Genomic DNA, 17,386 nt, shown 5'->3' with positions numbered 1-17,386 from the left:
CACTTGGGCACCATGTACCGGGAGCACACTTGGGCACCATGTACCGGGAGCACACTTGGGCACCATGTACCGGGAGCACACTTGGGCACCATGTACCGGGAGCACACTTGGGCACCATGTACCGGGAGCACATTTGGGCACCATGTACCGGGAGCACACTTGGGCACCATGTACCGGGAGCACACTTGGGTACCATGTACCGGGAGCACACTTGGGCACCATGTACCGGTAGCACACTTGGGCACCATGTACCGGGAGCACACTTGGGCACCATGTACCGGGAGCACACTTGGGCACCATGTACCGGGAGCACACTTGGGCACCATGTACCGGGAGCACACTTGGGCACCATGTACCGGGAGCACACTTGGGCACCATGTACCGGGAGCACACTTGGACACCATGTACCGGGAGCACACTTGGGCACCATGTACCGGGAGCACACTTGGGCAGACCCAGCTGCCTTCCCGAGCTGCGTGGCTCGTCCGATGGCCTGCAAAGCGTTTACAGATCTGTGCTGCGATGGCAGGTAATACTGCGAGATGAGCTTTGGGGTCACTGCTCCAGATCACCGGCCTCAGCGTTGGAGAACCTTCACCTGGCATTTGGACGGGTAACTTCCTGCAGATTCTTCCAGGAACGCTACCATCTACATTTTCCTGGGCTAAGCAAATGCTTTTTTTAAAATTCTTCTCTCGTGAGTGATATTCCTGTCTCTGAGTGTGTGCCCGGATGAAGAGGGGCGTGGCTTAGTGTCCGGCCCCGAGCTGGCCCTCGCTCATCCTGGAGAAGTGAAAGCTGAAGAGTTGGCAGGTATTTGTGTGTGTGGGTGTGTGTATGTGTGTGTGTTTATGTATATATTACATTGTGGGGATCAAAAATCCCCACAATGTGATAAACAATGTGTGTTTTTTTTGACATTGTGGTAAAAAGGGGAAATTCAAATTTATAAGGAATCTGTGACAGGAAACATATTGGTATATAAACTTTTATATTCAGAAGATATGGATACAAACATCAGTGTGTGTGTGTATGTGTGGGGGGGGACACATTGAGGACCAGTCAATGTGTCTGTGTCACTGTAAGAACATCAGGGTGTTTGTTTACTTACGAGAAGGTTGATGTGTTGTCATTGCCTTGCGTGGTGATGCATCCTGGGAAATATGCCTAATACCAAGGAAACAGCAGTGTGAGACTTGGGAACATCTGATGGTTTCATGTGGTCTGAGAAAAGCCCCCCCGTGACACAAAACACCTTTATGAGCCTTTTATCCCTGGGAAATACTTTTCACACAGGTGTCAGAACGGAATATCCAGTATAAACAGTACAGCCATCACTGCTCACCTCCGCTCCCAGTTTGGTTGATAGTCTTGGGCATGATGCAAAGAGTGCATTGGTGGTGGGAAATCAGCGGTGGGGGGGGTGGGGGGGGGTGGGAAGGGAGGGCACAGCCCACGCAAATGATGGCGTCCATCCCAGAGTAATCAAAAGTTTTTCGGAATGGGAGGGGGGCTTCCAGCGTCCCCCTTGACTAAATAATCACAACCACTCGGGTACAGCTGACTACGAAGCGGACCGCACTCCGTGTCGCTACAGGACACGGCGGCCGTTTTCGTTTCAGTGGATAACGAAAACCCAGCGGTGACGTCACCGAGAGAGAGATGCGTGACCAGGCGGAGAGAAAAGAACAAGGGAAGAGAATGGCGCATGACGCAGGCAGCCTCAGCTCCGTGGTGAGCTTTTACAGAGGAACCATGGGTCAGCGTCTCGGAGACCTCTGGATGCGTCTCCCTCCAGCAGGAATGGAGTCTGGGGCCGTTTCGCCAGCGCAGCAAGGAACCTCCTGGAGTCCCCGATGGTGCAACAAAGAAAGTTCTAGAAAAAAACAAAAAGCAAGCCTCCCCTCGCTTCCCCCCAGACCAAACGAAATCTCTCTCGCAAAGCTCACGGGGTACTCCTCCGCCTGTGACAGTTGACAGAATCTGGTGGAATGAGATACGAGGCTGGCGATCGACGTCATGGCGACAGCTGCTATAGCGACTGCCCATCGGAAGCGGGCTGCCTCTGAAAAAACATTACTGAATTTATTTGCACGTCCGTTTACCACCGTGCGGCCAAGTTCGTTGAAAACGCCGGGGGGTATTTCCGCGAGGAGAGAATAAACGCCACAACTCACTTAGAATTTGTTTTATCCCCAATACATTTTGTGTTTTATTGCAAACAATATTATACAAAAGATAAGCTTCTTCAAAAGGCAGTAGCGTATTAAAGTCATCTAAGAAAACAAGGTTTCGTTCAGCCGTATTAGAAATTCGTCAAAATCAGTACTAAAATAGGTAATAGAAATAAGAAAAGTCCTTTATGTAAAAAGGCTTGTTACTCTGAAAAAAAGGAAATCTACCACATCTTCATTTCTCCTGCCATGATCTGTATGAAAGTACAACTATTCCAGTTTTTCTTTAACAAAAAATAAAAGTTCAAATCAAGATTTCACAATCGAAAGTAATCTGTACACAACTAGATACCAAGAGAGAGCAAATACAGATTTAAAATAGGCGCATTTACAAATGATAAATAAACAAGATGGTTACAATTTGTACCATATTTAAACAAGTACCACTATTCTGACAGGAAACATATTGGCATATAAACTTTTATATTCAGAAGGGCACTATCTTTTAGTTGTACACGGCTGTATTAAAGAAAAAAAATGCAAATAATTACTTTATAATAAAATTAATGCTAATAAATTAAATGGGTTAAAAGACTACAGCGGTAATGGGGGCTGGAAAATGGACCCAGGGGGGGGGCAGCGAATGGATCCCAAGGGGGCCAGCAAATGGACCCGAAGACTACACTAACTTAGCTGTGAAACCAAGTTATTACCTACAAACACGGAAAAATCCCCCGGAATAAACTGTCAAAGTGGAAGAAACATACACAGTACATACTAAAATATTCATAATTAATATATCCTCACAGAGGAGTCTTTAAGATTTTTTTTTTTGTAATTATGGCTAAAAATATATAATCACAACTCTGAGTGTAAAAAAAAAGGCACGCGTGAACCATCCAGCGTCCCGTGTTCAGATCTGAAGCATTTCTTCCCACTTTGGAGGGCAGGTGGGGGCAATGTGGGGTGTGGGGTGTGGGGGATCCCTTTAACCTCAGGGTCTGGACAGCTGGGTGTAGACAGGCTGCTGCTCCCAGTGCTGGGGGCTGTGGGTCGTCTGGCCTACAGTGGGTACACCGGCGCTGTCTGCAATGGGGGTGTACATGGGCCTCTGCCCGGGGCTCATGTAGCTGAAGGTGGAGTAGAGGCCGGAGCCTTGGCCGGAGGCATGGCTATAGTAGGTGCTGCTGCCAGTGGCGCCGCCCTGGTGGTCGGAATAGTCGTACTGGGAGCGTGTGATGGCGGGATAGGTGGTGTAGTGCTGTAGACTGAAGGAGCCGTAGCTGACATGCTGGGGGGAGCCCGGCTGCTCGCTGTAGTGGCTGGGACTCAGTTGCTCCGTCTTGATGTGTGGGGCCCTCTGCTGGGTCTGCCCCTGCTCTCCGCCCAGGCTGGGCAGGGGATGCTGCTGCTGCTGCTGCTTGGACATCCAGCCATGTGCACTGCCACCGCTGCCTGCCGAGCCGGCCTGGGAGGCTGGGGGTGTGGCAGCCATGCTGTAGCTGCCCCCGTACGAGACTGCAGCCCCAGCCCCATGGCCCGTGCCGCTGACTGGTGCCCCAGGATGACCGTTAGGAGGGAGGTACTGGTCGAACTCGTTGACGTCGAACGTCTCGATATGGGAGATGACGTCATTGCTCAGCTCGCCAATGTCTACATCCCGGAAGTCGATGTTCAGCTGACGGCCGGCCCCCTCCTGCAGGGGGCGCCCCTCCCTCTTCAGGTCAACCTTGCCAGTCTGCACATCTGTTTTGGGGGTGGTGGGGGGTGTGGGGGGCCCCTGGGACTGGCCTGCGAGTGGAAGATTGGAGGGGAAAAAATAATGAAGGCATTAATCAGTAAAAAGGCACGACGTCCAAAGCATAAAAGCCAATAAGGGTGTTTCTTTGAATATCGGAAAGGGAGAGATAAGCTTTATGAGTTACTGGGAGGGCTGTTATACAAAGTTTTCACCATGCGGGCCGGGGGTGGGGGTGGGTCATAAATCGGCAGAGTAAAGACAGGTGTTATGTTTACACGATAACCCCCATAAAGCTTTTAATGATTTATATATGCATGTATATTATGGTTAGAATCTCTCTCGGCTTGGGATATAATTTAGAGACACCCATGAATACTTTCATTAGTATCCTTTACACTAGCTACACACACACACACCATGTATATATACACATACACCATTTCTAGTATATATATATATATATATATATATATATATATGCATGCCGGTGGGAAGCCCTACCGGAGTGCTCTCCAGGAGAGTGCACTTCGCCCATGCTGGAGGCGGGCGAGTCCGCCTGCTGCAGCGCCTTGAAGATCGCGTTGGGGGAGATGTGCGTCTGCTCGACGCCGTCCTCCGCCTCGCCCTGACCGTTCTTCACTGACTTCCTGCGCCGCGGCTGGTATTTGTAGTCAGGGTGATCCTTCTTGTGCTGCACCCGGAGGCGCTCAGCCTCCTCCACGAACGGGCGCTTTTCCCCCTCGTTGAGCAACCTGGAAGACGGAGAAGTTGGCGGAGGCAGCAGGGAAACCGACCTCGTTTGCCATGCTTTAGGCGAATTTAGAGATTAACCGGAAATCTCTTAATGTTATACACGGATTGGGGTCCAGAAACCCGTTTCTAAACGCGAACCGCAAACTGATGCCAAGTGCACTCTGTCTGGAAGCTGGTGATACGAAGAACGGGGCTTACATCGCTTCGTTTGAATCAGCATGATTTTCAAATGCATGCATGACAGAGTTTTATATTAGAATAAAACAAATGCACAAATAGAGGCCAAATGACTATATGAACTCATTCAAAACTGCACATAACCATATAAAGCATCGTTCTTGGACTCCGCGACGGCGCACCAAACTTGGTCCAACTGCAGCAGTCTCAGCCGGCTGAAACGGGACGGGAAACCTACCTCCAAAGTTTGCCCAAAGTCTTGCTGAGCTCCGCGTTGTGTAGGTGTGGATACTGGTCCGCCAGCTTCCTCCGCGCAGCCTGAGCCCACACCATGAAGGCGTTCATCGGTCTCTTGACGTGCGGTTTGTTCTTGCTGGTGCCGTTCACCCTGACGGGCATCGGGACCAGAGTCCAGTCGTAGCCCTTCAGCACCTGGGACACCGCCTCTCGGATGCACAAGGGGAACTTGTCTTCCTCGTCCTTCTTGAAGTCTACCCTCTGACCGTCGGGTCCAATCATGCTGTTCTCGGAGGGTCGAGTGTTCTCTGTGTCGGAGCCAGATCCGGAGGGGCAGGGGGATCCCGCGGAGTCCTCCGACATGCTGGGGCTGGGGGCGTCAGAAAGGCACTTATCTTGCTCGTCTGACATTTTCAGAAATGGATCGAGTAGATTCATGCGAAAAAATTATGGGATGCACAAATACAGAGGAAATAAACTCTAAAAAAAAACGAAAAAGCCTGGTACGGCTGAGAAAAAAAATGGGGGAAAAAACTTTTTTTTTTTGCAAAATATTAAGTTATTAAAAGTTGTCTTTAAAGAATGAGTATAAAGCGTCAAACTGTAATTTCTCCAAAAGAAAAAGTTTTCGAAAAAAATCTCAGATGTCCCTTTGAAAGTCGGCTGAGATTCTCGGCACCCCGGAGACTGACATGCAAGTCTTGTACCGATGCGGTTTTGCGAGCGCTTTCTCCTGCGGACTTTCGCGGACTGAAAGCACAGAGCCTCCCTGCCCACAGTTATTCCCAAATCGCCAGAGAGTTTCCGAACGTCGGCGCTCCTGCAGTCACACTTTATCGGCTCGTCACCTGAAGAGCGGCGCCCGATTGGCCCGTATATCTTGGGGAGGAGACCCGCTACCACCGCCCCCAGTCTTAACTAATAAGCTCCTGTATATTGAACTCCTAAATAAATTCAACAGGCGAAGTCAGCTTCGTTTTAAGAGTTCTGCTCCTACAAGGGGTGTGTGTATATTTGATTTATTTGCTTCAAATAAAAAGTTTTGTGACTCAGTCGCTCCCTTTGGCGTCTGTTTTGGCCATAATATGGTAAATTTAATGTAATATAAAGTAATGACTTGCTTTGGACGCAATGAAAATAATACCAGTGTCTGTCAATCAGCAGTAGTATGAGTTTTATTATTTGGTTATTATTAGTTGTAATAGTTCTAAGAGAGGAAAAGTAATATGTTAGTCATGATACAATTTCTTAGTAATATAACAGCGGTAGAAATCTTAGCGTTTATTGCGTTGGTGATAGTAACAGCAGTATTGCTAGTGGCCAAATTTGAAACGGGAGATTATGTAATATTACAAAATAAATGCTGGACATTGTGACAAGAGGGCAATAAATCCACTCCAACATCATCTAATCTTTCTCCTTCCAGTTTCTAACATTCAGAGTGATCGACTTCAGCTCCATTCACTCCAAAAACGCTGCTGGAACCGCGCTGCCAAATGCCAGAAAGTAATTTCGAGATGGAAAGGAAGGTTAATTAAAGCTGCTAGGATGGAACTTCCTTCTTCAGGACGCAAACAGTGCCCTCCGATGCCATATCTCTGCGAACCGAAACACGGGGCGCCTCTCAGCCACGTTTGCCCGCGTCTCGCTTTCACCGATAGGGGGGGATATCAGTCCACGATGCCGGGCCGGTCGGCTTGGTCGCAGAAGAGGCGCTTTCGCAGTCAGATTGCGCGAGAGCATTTGTTATTGCTTTTATAGCCAATTAGTCGGAATGCTGCTGTTTCACCAAGAATAATAACAAAAAGTAAAACAATCGCGATTTATTTATTATTTAGCTTAATCTGTTACGTATAAGTGCATTTCTTGGGGGCTACATCGTTATTTGCATTAGATGTATTGTCGAAATTAAAACGGGAAATGGCAAAACAATATACTTTTAAAATTATCTTTCATCCATCTGTCCATCCAACCATCCACCCATCCATTCAGTTAGCGGCTGCGAGTGGATGACGTTTTCAGTTTGATATCTGTATCATTCTAGTAGTTAAAATATTAAGCCGGTTGAAACACTTCTAACAGAATTAGGCCTAAACTTCTCAGAAAATTTATGTCGGAATGGTGGTTTGGTAGCAACACTGTAGCACACGGTAACACATCGACCTTAACAAGGTGCGCTGTGTGGCGCCTCCCCCACCCTCGGAGCTCTGCTTATCCTCATACGGGGTGTCGCTCCCGGGTGTCGGCAGGAGGAGCGGGGGTCGCTCCCGGTGCGCCGCCTGCAGGAGGGCGGGGCGGCTACTGTGGACCGCGACGAGGCGCCTTTCGCGTCACACTGACGGTGATTGATATTTGCCGCTACATAGATGGACTCAGACGTATATTATTTAGTATCACGATTAACTGCTTTTTGCAGAACTAGATAAGCAAATAATCGTCATTTCCATGCCATTTAGGGGAGTATGTAAAAAGTTATAAACAAAGATGTATGACACGAATCTGTATAGTTTTGATTCCATAAATGCACAATATAATGCAATAGTATGAACAATTCAATTTATAAGCAGGGTATGATTAAAGAGCGCGTTTGATAAAGCGCTGTTGGGGTTTTAGTGGTTGACGTGCGTTTCTGATCGTTGTAAGAGGGTTGACCGCCTTCAGCACTTCAATTCTCCATGTAATTCTTTCCATTCTTTCTTAAAAGATATATTGAGGTATCCGGAATTCAGTCTTGCTAACCCACCAAGAAAAAGTACTTTGTTTTTGGGAATAATTCCACAGTCAACCGCAGTCAATGTAATGTCGAAATATAATTAAAATGGAACATAAAATATCGTGAATAAATATTCATGTAATGTAACAATTATTAAAGAAAGGGATTATGCATGCAGGATGCGGATGGGGAAAGGATGGAGCGTGTTAATGAACCGGGGTGACATATGTGAAACGAATTCTCCACCATCACTTTGAGTCACAGAACTCTTAACAAGCGGAGTTTAAAATGTATGAGCACGGCAAATAAGAAGGATTCTGCCAGCCTTAGACAGCCGAATGGAGAGGCTTTTAGGGAACACCGTCGGCCAAGCGCCCGCTAATTATCACCAATAATAATAATAATAATAATAATAATAATAATAATAATAATAATAATAATAATAAAATGGATAGAATCTCTTTTATTATCTTTGCGTAACCCCCGTAACAGTGAATATACTGTTTTTTAAAAAGAGCCGCGTTCTGTTAAAATGTGAATATCTTAAATAAACAGGCGCCGTGTAAATAAACGTCAGATGTCTTGGCTGGTGTGACTGGGTTTCTGTCTTTAGGACCAGGGTCCTAATTAAGCGGAGCGGCAGATAGGATTACGGGCCGATCCTACTGCGACGGGGGGGCGGGGGTTGACATAACACATACAAACAATTTTACAACATCCAGAAGTCCCGAGTTTCCCGTTCGTTCAAGGCAGAATACGAGCCTCGAGATGGAAAGAAAAAAACGGCGCACGTACGCAGACATCTGCGAACTATTAGATGTGAAACTTCAGGTAGCCTAGGAAAGCACATATGCTGAGCACGTTACCCCTGCAATTACATTTCTACAACTTCAGTCGGCCAAACAAACTATTACACGACGTACGTTAGCAAGATGAGAACAGGGATCGGCGGAAGCTGCCGCTAGTCCGCTAAGGAAGGTGCGTGTGTCCGGCCAGGGCACCGGAACGGACGGCTGCAAGGCCGAAAGACTGCAAGCAGCGGCCCGGCTTACCTGCACCATTTAAAGGCGCATTATCTGGACAGCATTCATTACAACAAGACAATGGCTGTGTTTAAACGCATGCCGGGATTCGCTATTCATTCTATTCTATTCATAAAAAATATATAAAAATGCAAATTTCGTTCTACAAGAAAATGTACAATGACATTCCGTTCTATTTTTTTCCCTATACTATAACTTGAATTCACACGAATACTAATGACTGAAGGTTAATATACAAGTATAAATGGAAATGTAAAAAATGTATAGGCTACAATTAAATTATAATATTGGATATTTTTCGAATGTAGTTAAATAATGCAATCGATAAATGCTTATTATTATTATTATTATTATTATTATTATTATTATTATTATTATTATTATTATAACCGTCGACATTACCAGCATTGTAAAAGTAATTCTTGGAAATTGTTACACTAGTAAAATATATTCGTATAACCCAGCATAATCAATAGCATATTTGAACGAAAAGTTTTTTTTTTTTTTTTTACATAAATCTGATTATGGTTACTACATTTATCATGCTTTATATTTTATATTAAGTAGCAATTTTTGTTTATTCATTATTTCTAAAATGTTTTTCACGAAAAATGCTTATATCGCTGAACTTCATCACGCAAACGGTGCGGATCCACTTTCAAAGTTACTCCAATTATTTTGTCAACCAAACGAAAATCCCCCCCCTTCTCCGGAACCTCGTATCGCGAACCTGAAGCGAGGAGCCGAAGATTCAGATTTCGGTTCTGGCGTCTAATAAGCAGATTAGCGACAGGGCTTGATCACAAAGCCGCCATTGTCACCGGGTAAACAGGCTTTGGGAGTTTGCTCAGAAAGGAGAATTTTCCGGCTTTACAGGATAAAAAAATAGTGTAATCCGCTCTGTGTAAACCGGAATGAGAAACTGTCAGAGGCATGACGCGTGTCTGTCTCGCGTTGGTTAGGCTTCCTGTCTGTTACCTGTTTTATCAGGTGAATTTAACAACATTCTATACCACGGATAACATCCCAAAGGTATTATATCATTTTCGGTTTCTCTTCTTCTTCTTCTTCTTCTTCTTCTTCTTCTTCTTCTTCTTCTTCTTCTTCTTCTTCTTATTATTATTATTATTATTATTATTATTATTATTATTTGAATTAGGTTCATTTTATTTAGGACAAAACTGTACAGTTTTATTAAAACAATTCGGTTATGAGGTCATTCTAAGTGCAAAAAAGAGAGAAAACACAAGGAAAAACTGCAGGAGGCGATACGAATCTGCTCTGGATGCGTTTAATCTCTGGGTGCGTTTAATCTCTGGGTGCGTTTAATCTCTGGATGCGTTTAATCTCTGGGTGCGTTTAATCTCTGGGTGCGTTTAATCTCTGGATGCGTTTAATCTCTGGGTGCGTTTAATCTCTGGGTGCGTTTAATCTCTGGATGCGTTTAATCTCTGGGTGCGTTTAATCTCTGGGTGCGTTTAATCTCTGGATGCGTTTAATCTCTGGGTGCGTTTAATCTCTGGGTGCGTTTAATCTCTGGATGCGTTTAATCTCTGGATGCGTTTAATCTCTGGGTGCGTTTAATCTCTGGATACGTTTAATCTCTGGATGCGTTTAATCTCGCGGATCCGGGTCTGTGGTGAGAGATGCGTCCACGTGTCCTTCAGTCAGGGGTAATAAACGCATCCAGTATATCCAAAATAATAATAATAATAATATGAACATTTCAACAGACATTCCCAGAACAAATCTAGCTAAATTTCCAGTTGATTTATTTATTTTATCTTTTTTTTTTTTTCTTTGGGGGGGGGGCTACAGGACCAGTTTGTTGATATTCGTTAGAAATGATTGGGAGTTTACCAGCAGGTTCTCCAGTGGTGAACAGCGTACACCAGTTTGGACCTGTTGAGACTAAAGTCCACTGGTTTCGTTGATTTATTTGAGGCGGCTTGCAAACCAGCTCACCCAGTCCAGGGATTTCTGCAGCCATAGAGCCAGTCCCACTCAGGCAGGAGGACATTATTGTTATTTTTGCTAATTTGTCAGGTCCCTGACAGAAAGTCCCGATGCCTTACATGTGTTTCATGGCTGGCCGGCATCCATAACACCCCCCCCCCCCCATCCCCATCCTCATCCTCTCTGTGTTACTGCAGAGGTCACTCCCTCAGTGCCTGAATTCAAATCAAGGCCTCGATTTCAGTCACCTGCTCCACGTGCAGTTACCCGTCACCTCAGACACGCGCACGCACGGATGCCGTTAACTGACAGTCACATGTTGAACGGTGTGCTTGTGTGTCATCTGTCATGTCAGATGTAGGAGACCCTGTGGGGGGTATTTTCCGTATGTCGCCTAAATCATCCGAGATCAGATACCTCTTCTTGGATGAGTTAATGCCGGTGGATAAGTCGGTTTTTCAAACGCAGCTGTGTAATAGATTAGTCTAGCTGGATCCATTCGTCTGAGATGACTGCATGTGCCCACGCTGCTTGAGAAGCCCATATATATATCGAGTCTAGAAACCTTGGTCGGTAAGTCTCTCATTAGCTTCCAAAAAATGTAAAAAAGCAGGACGCAATTTTTCACGCAATCCGAGCAGGACCTTTTATTAGAGGAGAATTCAAACATATAATATGTGTTAAAGGAAACGCATCAAAAGCGGCCAAACCAGAAAAGATGGCAAAAGGTGTTAGACAAATTAAATGTGTAAGTAGTTTTTAGTTATTATATTTATCACATAGGCTCCGGACCCCCCTGCGACCCAGTAGGATAAGCGGTTTGGAAAATGGATGGATGGATGGATGGATGGATGGATCACTTGAATGTAATATTACATTTCCAGTGTTTCATTATTCTTCTATTGTCATAATTATAGATCAAATACAAGGACAATCATGCAGGACATGGGAACAGGTTAAAGTGAAGGACAAACACCACATTTCATTCATATATATACATATATACATATATAGGCCTATGTATGTATGTCTCTGTGTGTATGTGTTTGTTAATTTTATGTATATGAAATGTAGGAAATCTGTAATATTTATAAAACATTCCTTTTGAAGCCAATAAGAAGGAGGCTTTGGGAATTCTGTGTAATGAGAATATTAGCGTGATATTTAAATTCCTTATAGAACTGTGATTTTATTGCGTACGCATTACCTGCAATGGCAGAAAATGCCTCTTTAATTGCCTGCACTCGCAGGTGTCCGGGGAAAACAATTCTACTCTTTGATATATTTTCCGCATCGTCTACAAGGAAGTGCTGCCTGCAGTTATGTCAAGGCACAGTGTCTGTGTGGCTCTGAGAGCCTGACTTCGCCTAGTCGGACTTCTATTATACGGAGCTAATAAATCTGTAAGATATAACATTCCATCTCGACTGAAGCGGTATCTTTCGAAAGGCATATCACCCGTCAACAATTAAGGATCTTTCCGAAAAACCCTCTCAATCCACGTACAAAAAAATACCCTCATATGACAAATGGATAAAATTTACATATTTAACAGCAATTTTTATCTAGAGCAACAGAGAATAAAGGCTCTGCTTGGTCAAGGGCCCAACAGCGATCACCTCAAAGACAGTGGGACTGGATCCAATAACCTTCTGATCACAGACACAGCGTCCTTACCAGCCAAGTCACACAGCACCTCCCATGGACCCCTCTGAGAAGTTCACAGCCCATGTCACAGCAGTTTTACCTTAAAAGCTGGAAAAGTTAAGCTGAATTCATCTTAAATCTGCATTAAATATCATTGTATTTATTCAGTCACACATTTTTATGTTGTCCTTATTTCCATAATAACCCACGCTTTGTTTTTCACTGTTGTGATTGCGTACTTCCTGCCTGACGTCTCCTAAGCCGGGAGGTATGTCTGTTCGAAGCCCGGAGTCACCCAGTGAAGAAAAGAGGAGCTCTGTGGAGCCAAGCTTTTATTTATTTGATTTGTTTGCGGTTTATAGCGCCCTGCAGTGTCACAGAAGGCCTCGCTCCCCCATATTTTCCCGCACATGGTTCACACTGAGCTTTTGCAGTGAGGTCTCTCGGCCGGTGTTGTTGGGGGGGCACACCGGCACTGGTCAGGACAGGTCCTGGGGGGGGGGGGGCAGATTCTCACAGAGTTCCTCTCCTTCAGCCTCCCTCACACACGGGCACCTTGGGAAACTTCTCAGCTCGACTTTGAGCGACGGTGTAAGAATTCAGGGCAAACAGTGGGAGCAAATAGCTAAATCGTGTCTGTCCACCCCCCCTCCCCCGCCCCCCCCACCTGGCCCCCTGTTGTTTTTTCACTCTATTGGTGGGGTAGGTTTTTTTCTGTCCTGGGGGGGGGGGGCTGATGCCAGACTGGGTCCCCAGATTCAGCTGGTTGAGGGGGGGGGTGTAATTTGGCCATCACCACCCTCTCCGCCCCCTGCCCATTTCCTGGGCTTGGATGGGCACTGCGATACCCCCCATCGCCCCCCCCCCAGCCCCGCCAGGCCTGTCTTGTAGGTAAGCTGTGAGCTGGAGCTGATGGAGTTGGCACTTTGGGCCCTGGGAAGCATGAGAAGAATTCCTGGGGGGGGGGGGGGGTCGGCATGATGAACGATATTGAGGGTAAGAGTCGGCTTTGCACCTGTCTGAAATTTCTGCCCCCACACTGCCAGCTTCCCATAGCGTCATCACTGGCAGCCCCCCCCTATACTGGTGCGTCATTGAGGGTGGAGCCCCCAGATCTCAGACTGTCACTCCTTTTACCAGAGTGACAAAATCTGCCTGCTCTCTACCCCCACCCCCCCCCACTTATAAATTGTAGGACGCCTTAACAGCCTCCAGATCCATTCTCTCACTGCCCCCCACTCACACACCTCACACCTCCCTGATGTTCAGACACTGCTGCCCTCCATAGTGAGTAGCCCAGCTCTGCCTTTTCACCCAGACGGATGCTTCACCGGAACATTCCGGGTTTCATGGGCCTGCTTTTCATTCCATTTCTTTTCATTTCATTTCAATAAAATTTCATTTGTATTGTGTATTTTTACAACAGTTCACTGTCTCAAAGTGCTTCACGTTATCCTTGCCTAAAGCCCAAGGCCCAAGCCCAAGGCCTTCCTTCACGGTCCAGCCCTCCTGGGATCTCACTTTATGTTCTCTGCAGTCACAGCTTCATATATTTAGAGAGCATTGTGATATGACCTGAGCCTGAACTTGATGAGGTTAAATAAATGGAAAAACAAGACTTACCACTGATTAGGGCAGTAGTGACAAACGCTGTCTGCTAGGTGCGAATCTGTACATGTGGGATTCTGCCAGCAATAAGCTGGTTTAACTTCTATCTAAGCTGGGCTGTGACCCGAGGATGGGAATTGCGTGTCTACATGAATGATTTTGAGGCCTCGGCGGACTTTCTGCAAGCGTGAACGCCGCACTGTTCAGGGCGGTACCCATGGGCTAAGCGCTATCGCTAACGGTGCTCTTTGGCCGGAAGGCTGCTCAGTACGAAGCAACCAGTGAGAGAAATGAGCTTAAAATTAAGCTTTTCTTAACGACAGATTTATTGCTCAGGGATAGCAGTGAAAAGTCACGTTATTTCCAGAAACTGAGCTGATGCCATTATACAAACAGACGTTACCCACTTACACAAAGCCTATCGCCACAATTCAGCTTATTTATCCTGTTCAATGGTATAACAGCAGGACCCCTCCTGGGATTTGAACTGGCAGGAGTCTGCGTTCCTAACCTCCGCCCTCCCTGCTACCGGATTGTAGGCAGACTCGGTACATTCCCCGGGTTTTAGGTGCCAAAGGTGAGATCGGGCAAAGACTGTTAACTTCGCCGTAAAGCAAGGGGCTGCTGGTCTCGCAGCCTTGACAGGGAGGATGTTTGCTGATGGGGGTGTTTCTCCCCTCAAGATGTTGGTGATGTCGCCCCTTTGGGCATTCAGGCGGTGGGGTGGGGGGGGGCGTCAGAAACTGTGGGCAGGGTGGATGCAGTCCTCTGATCAGCTTGCTATGGGGGGGAGGGGCTGCTATTTGCTGTGGTTGGGAAGGGCGGGGGTGCACCTCCACACCACGGCCACATGGGCTGAATGAACCCCCCCCCCCCCATGCTTTTTAAACTTGGTATTTACTTGTTCTTAATAGTATACTGCTTACTCTTAAACTTTAAGTGTCACAATATTAAATTAAATGTCATTTTAAAAGCCCTTATGACTCATTAGTGACACGCGGCGCTGCCTGGGGATGTCCGAGTGCAAAGAAAAGCAAACCTGCCGGAATAATGCTTTCCCTCCGAAAGGGAACAGGCAGAGCCCCCAAAACGGGAAGCGAGTCCTTTCAGCCACTCTGCTGGCTCGTGGACGCTCCCGGGAGGCAGCCCTTGGGCACAGAGCACCCCCATCACATGACTGCAGCGAAACACCCCCCTCCCCCAGCTGCCAGCACAGGTTCCGACCAGTAAGGCCAGGCGGCGGCGTGCCAGAGACCTAGGGGAAAATTACCAGGTAAACCAGTATGAAGAAAAGCAGAACCAAAACTGCAGCCCATTCAGATCCCAAACACCCGACTTTTGCTCATCGTAAGAATAAATAAAACTTTTTCACTGCAATCCGTGAGCAACAAATCTGTCATTAAGAAAACCTGCTCAGTTCTCTCACTTGCTGCTGGGTAACACGTCTCATCAGTATTTAGATTTATATATATATATGAGAAATATAATTCTTGCTGTCGGCTGTTTTTATGTGATGACTGTCTGCCTACGTCCACAGGAAGCGGCCTTAGTGCATAGCGATTATTTTTAACTTTTATGCTACAATATGTTTCAAAGAGAACAGGGAAGTTCCTAAATGAGACACAGACTGTTTTGCTATGCAGTGCTGGTGGTGAATATTCCAAATAGTGGCCTTTCTGGGGTCTTTAGCTGTGGTTACTCACCAGCCCACTCAATGATGCCCCCCCCCCACCCTGGGTCAGCTGTGACCCCCCGCCACAGCTGAATTAATGATAATGGCGATAATTAAGGGCACCTCTGGATTGGTTTCAGTGCTGTTGGGGTCACCTTCGCTGCCCCTTCAAGGCAACCTGCAATTAGGGCCGAATGGCAACGCTTAAGTCACTGAGCACTGAGGTGGGGTTGTGGTGTGCAGGGGACTCGTCTGCACTGACCTTTACTGGCTCTCTGTGCGTGTGATCAGGGTCAGTGTACGCATGCCTTTAGGGCTGTGTGTGCATCTGTAGGACTGTGTGTTTGTGTGTGTGCATGTATTGTGGGGGTCTATAGGAGTGTGTGTGTTTTTGTGTCTATAGAGAGAGGAGTGCAATTAGAGAGTCTGTAGCACCCGCTTGTGTGCACCAGTGGTATGTGAGCGGTGCTACGTGTGAACGGTGATGTATGTGAGCAGTGATGTATGTGAATGATGTATGTGAGCGGTGGTGTATGTATGTATTGGTTTAGGTGTACTGCAGTGTGCGTGAGTAGTGGTGTGTGTGAATGGCCGTGTACATGAGCGGTCATGGATGTGAGTGGTGGTGTACCCTAGCGGTGGTGTATATAAGCAGTGCTGTACATGAGCAATGGTGTATGTGAGCGGTGGTGTATGTGAGTGGTGGTATACTTAAACAGTAGTGTATGTGAGCAGTTGTATACTTAAGCAGTGGTGTATGTGAGCGGTAGTGTACGTAAGCAGTGGTGTATGTAAGCAGTGGTGTATGTGAGTGGTGGTGTATGTGAGTAGTGGTATACTTAAGCAGTGGTGTATGTAAGCGGTGGTGTACGTAAGCAGTGGTGTATGTGAGTGGTGGTATACTTAAGCAGTAGTGTATGTGAGTAGTGGTGTACGTAAGCAGTGGTGTATGTGAGTGGTGGTATACTTAAGCAGTGGCGTATGTGAGCGGTTGTATACTTAAGCAGTGGTGTATGTGAGTGGTGGTGTACGTAAGCAGTGGTGTATGTGAGCGGTGGTGTATTTGTGCGGTGGTGTACGCAAGCAGTGGAGTATTTGAGCGGTGGTGTACACAAGTGGTGGTGTATGTGAGCAGTGGTGTACGCGAGCAGTGGCTTACATGTACAGTAGTTTGCATGAGCAGTAGTGCGTATGAACACTGGTGTATGTGAGTGGTTGTGCATGTGAGCAGTGCTGTACCCGAGCACGCCCCTCTGAAGAGCTCCACAGTGACGTTTCTCTGTGATGATGTCATCCCTCTTTTTTCAGCTTTTCCCATCTCCCTGTCTCACCTGGGGGGGCCCTGTGTTCTCTAATCCCTAAGAACCCCCAGACACCCTGCTGTTTTTTCCATGTACTGAACACGGTGCAAACGGAGATGCCTATAAATAGCCTCCTGTGTCATGCTGACGTGGAAGCCGTTGGTCGGGCAAACTCGCCGCTGACCACTTCCTTAAACAACCCGAGTCTCACTGCAGATTATCGGTGTCGTGCCAAACCTGCTAGCTTAGCTCTTACTTACTCATACTGCTTGTTTCCAGATTCTCTGGCCCATCAGCCAATGGCTAAACTCAGAAGGAGGGGCTGGTTTTGCCTTCAAATTTGGCTGGAGATCATGGTGAAGTT

General features: G+C 46.6%; 1 protein-coding gene across 1 annotated transcript; it reads right to left on the bottom strand.

The window, feature by feature from the left end:
- Positions 1-2,183: 2,183 nt before the first annotated feature.
- sox9a (SRY-box transcription factor 9a) lies at positions 2,184-5,973 on the bottom strand. The gene is made up of 3 exons (XM_049015277.1): positions 5,084-5,973; positions 4,417-4,667; positions 2,184-3,965 (listed from the first exon to the last, which is right to left on the bottom strand). Exons 1-3 carry the CDS (start codon positions 5,518-5,520, stop codon positions 3,169-3,171), a joined length of 1,485 nt encoding a protein of 494 aa, XP_048871234.1. The 5' UTR covers positions 5,521-5,973; the 3' UTR covers positions 2,184-3,168.
- Positions 5,974-17,386: the final 11,413 nt, after the last annotated feature.

This window comes from Brienomyrus brachyistius, chromosome 5, assembly GCF_023856365.1.
Source record: "Brienomyrus brachyistius isolate T26 chromosome 5, BBRACH_0.4, whole genome shotgun sequence".
NCBI classification, from domain to species: Eukaryota; Metazoa; Chordata; class Actinopteri; order Osteoglossiformes; family Mormyridae; genus Brienomyrus; species Brienomyrus brachyistius.
This window is presented reverse-complemented; position numbering and strand designations above follow the sequence as displayed.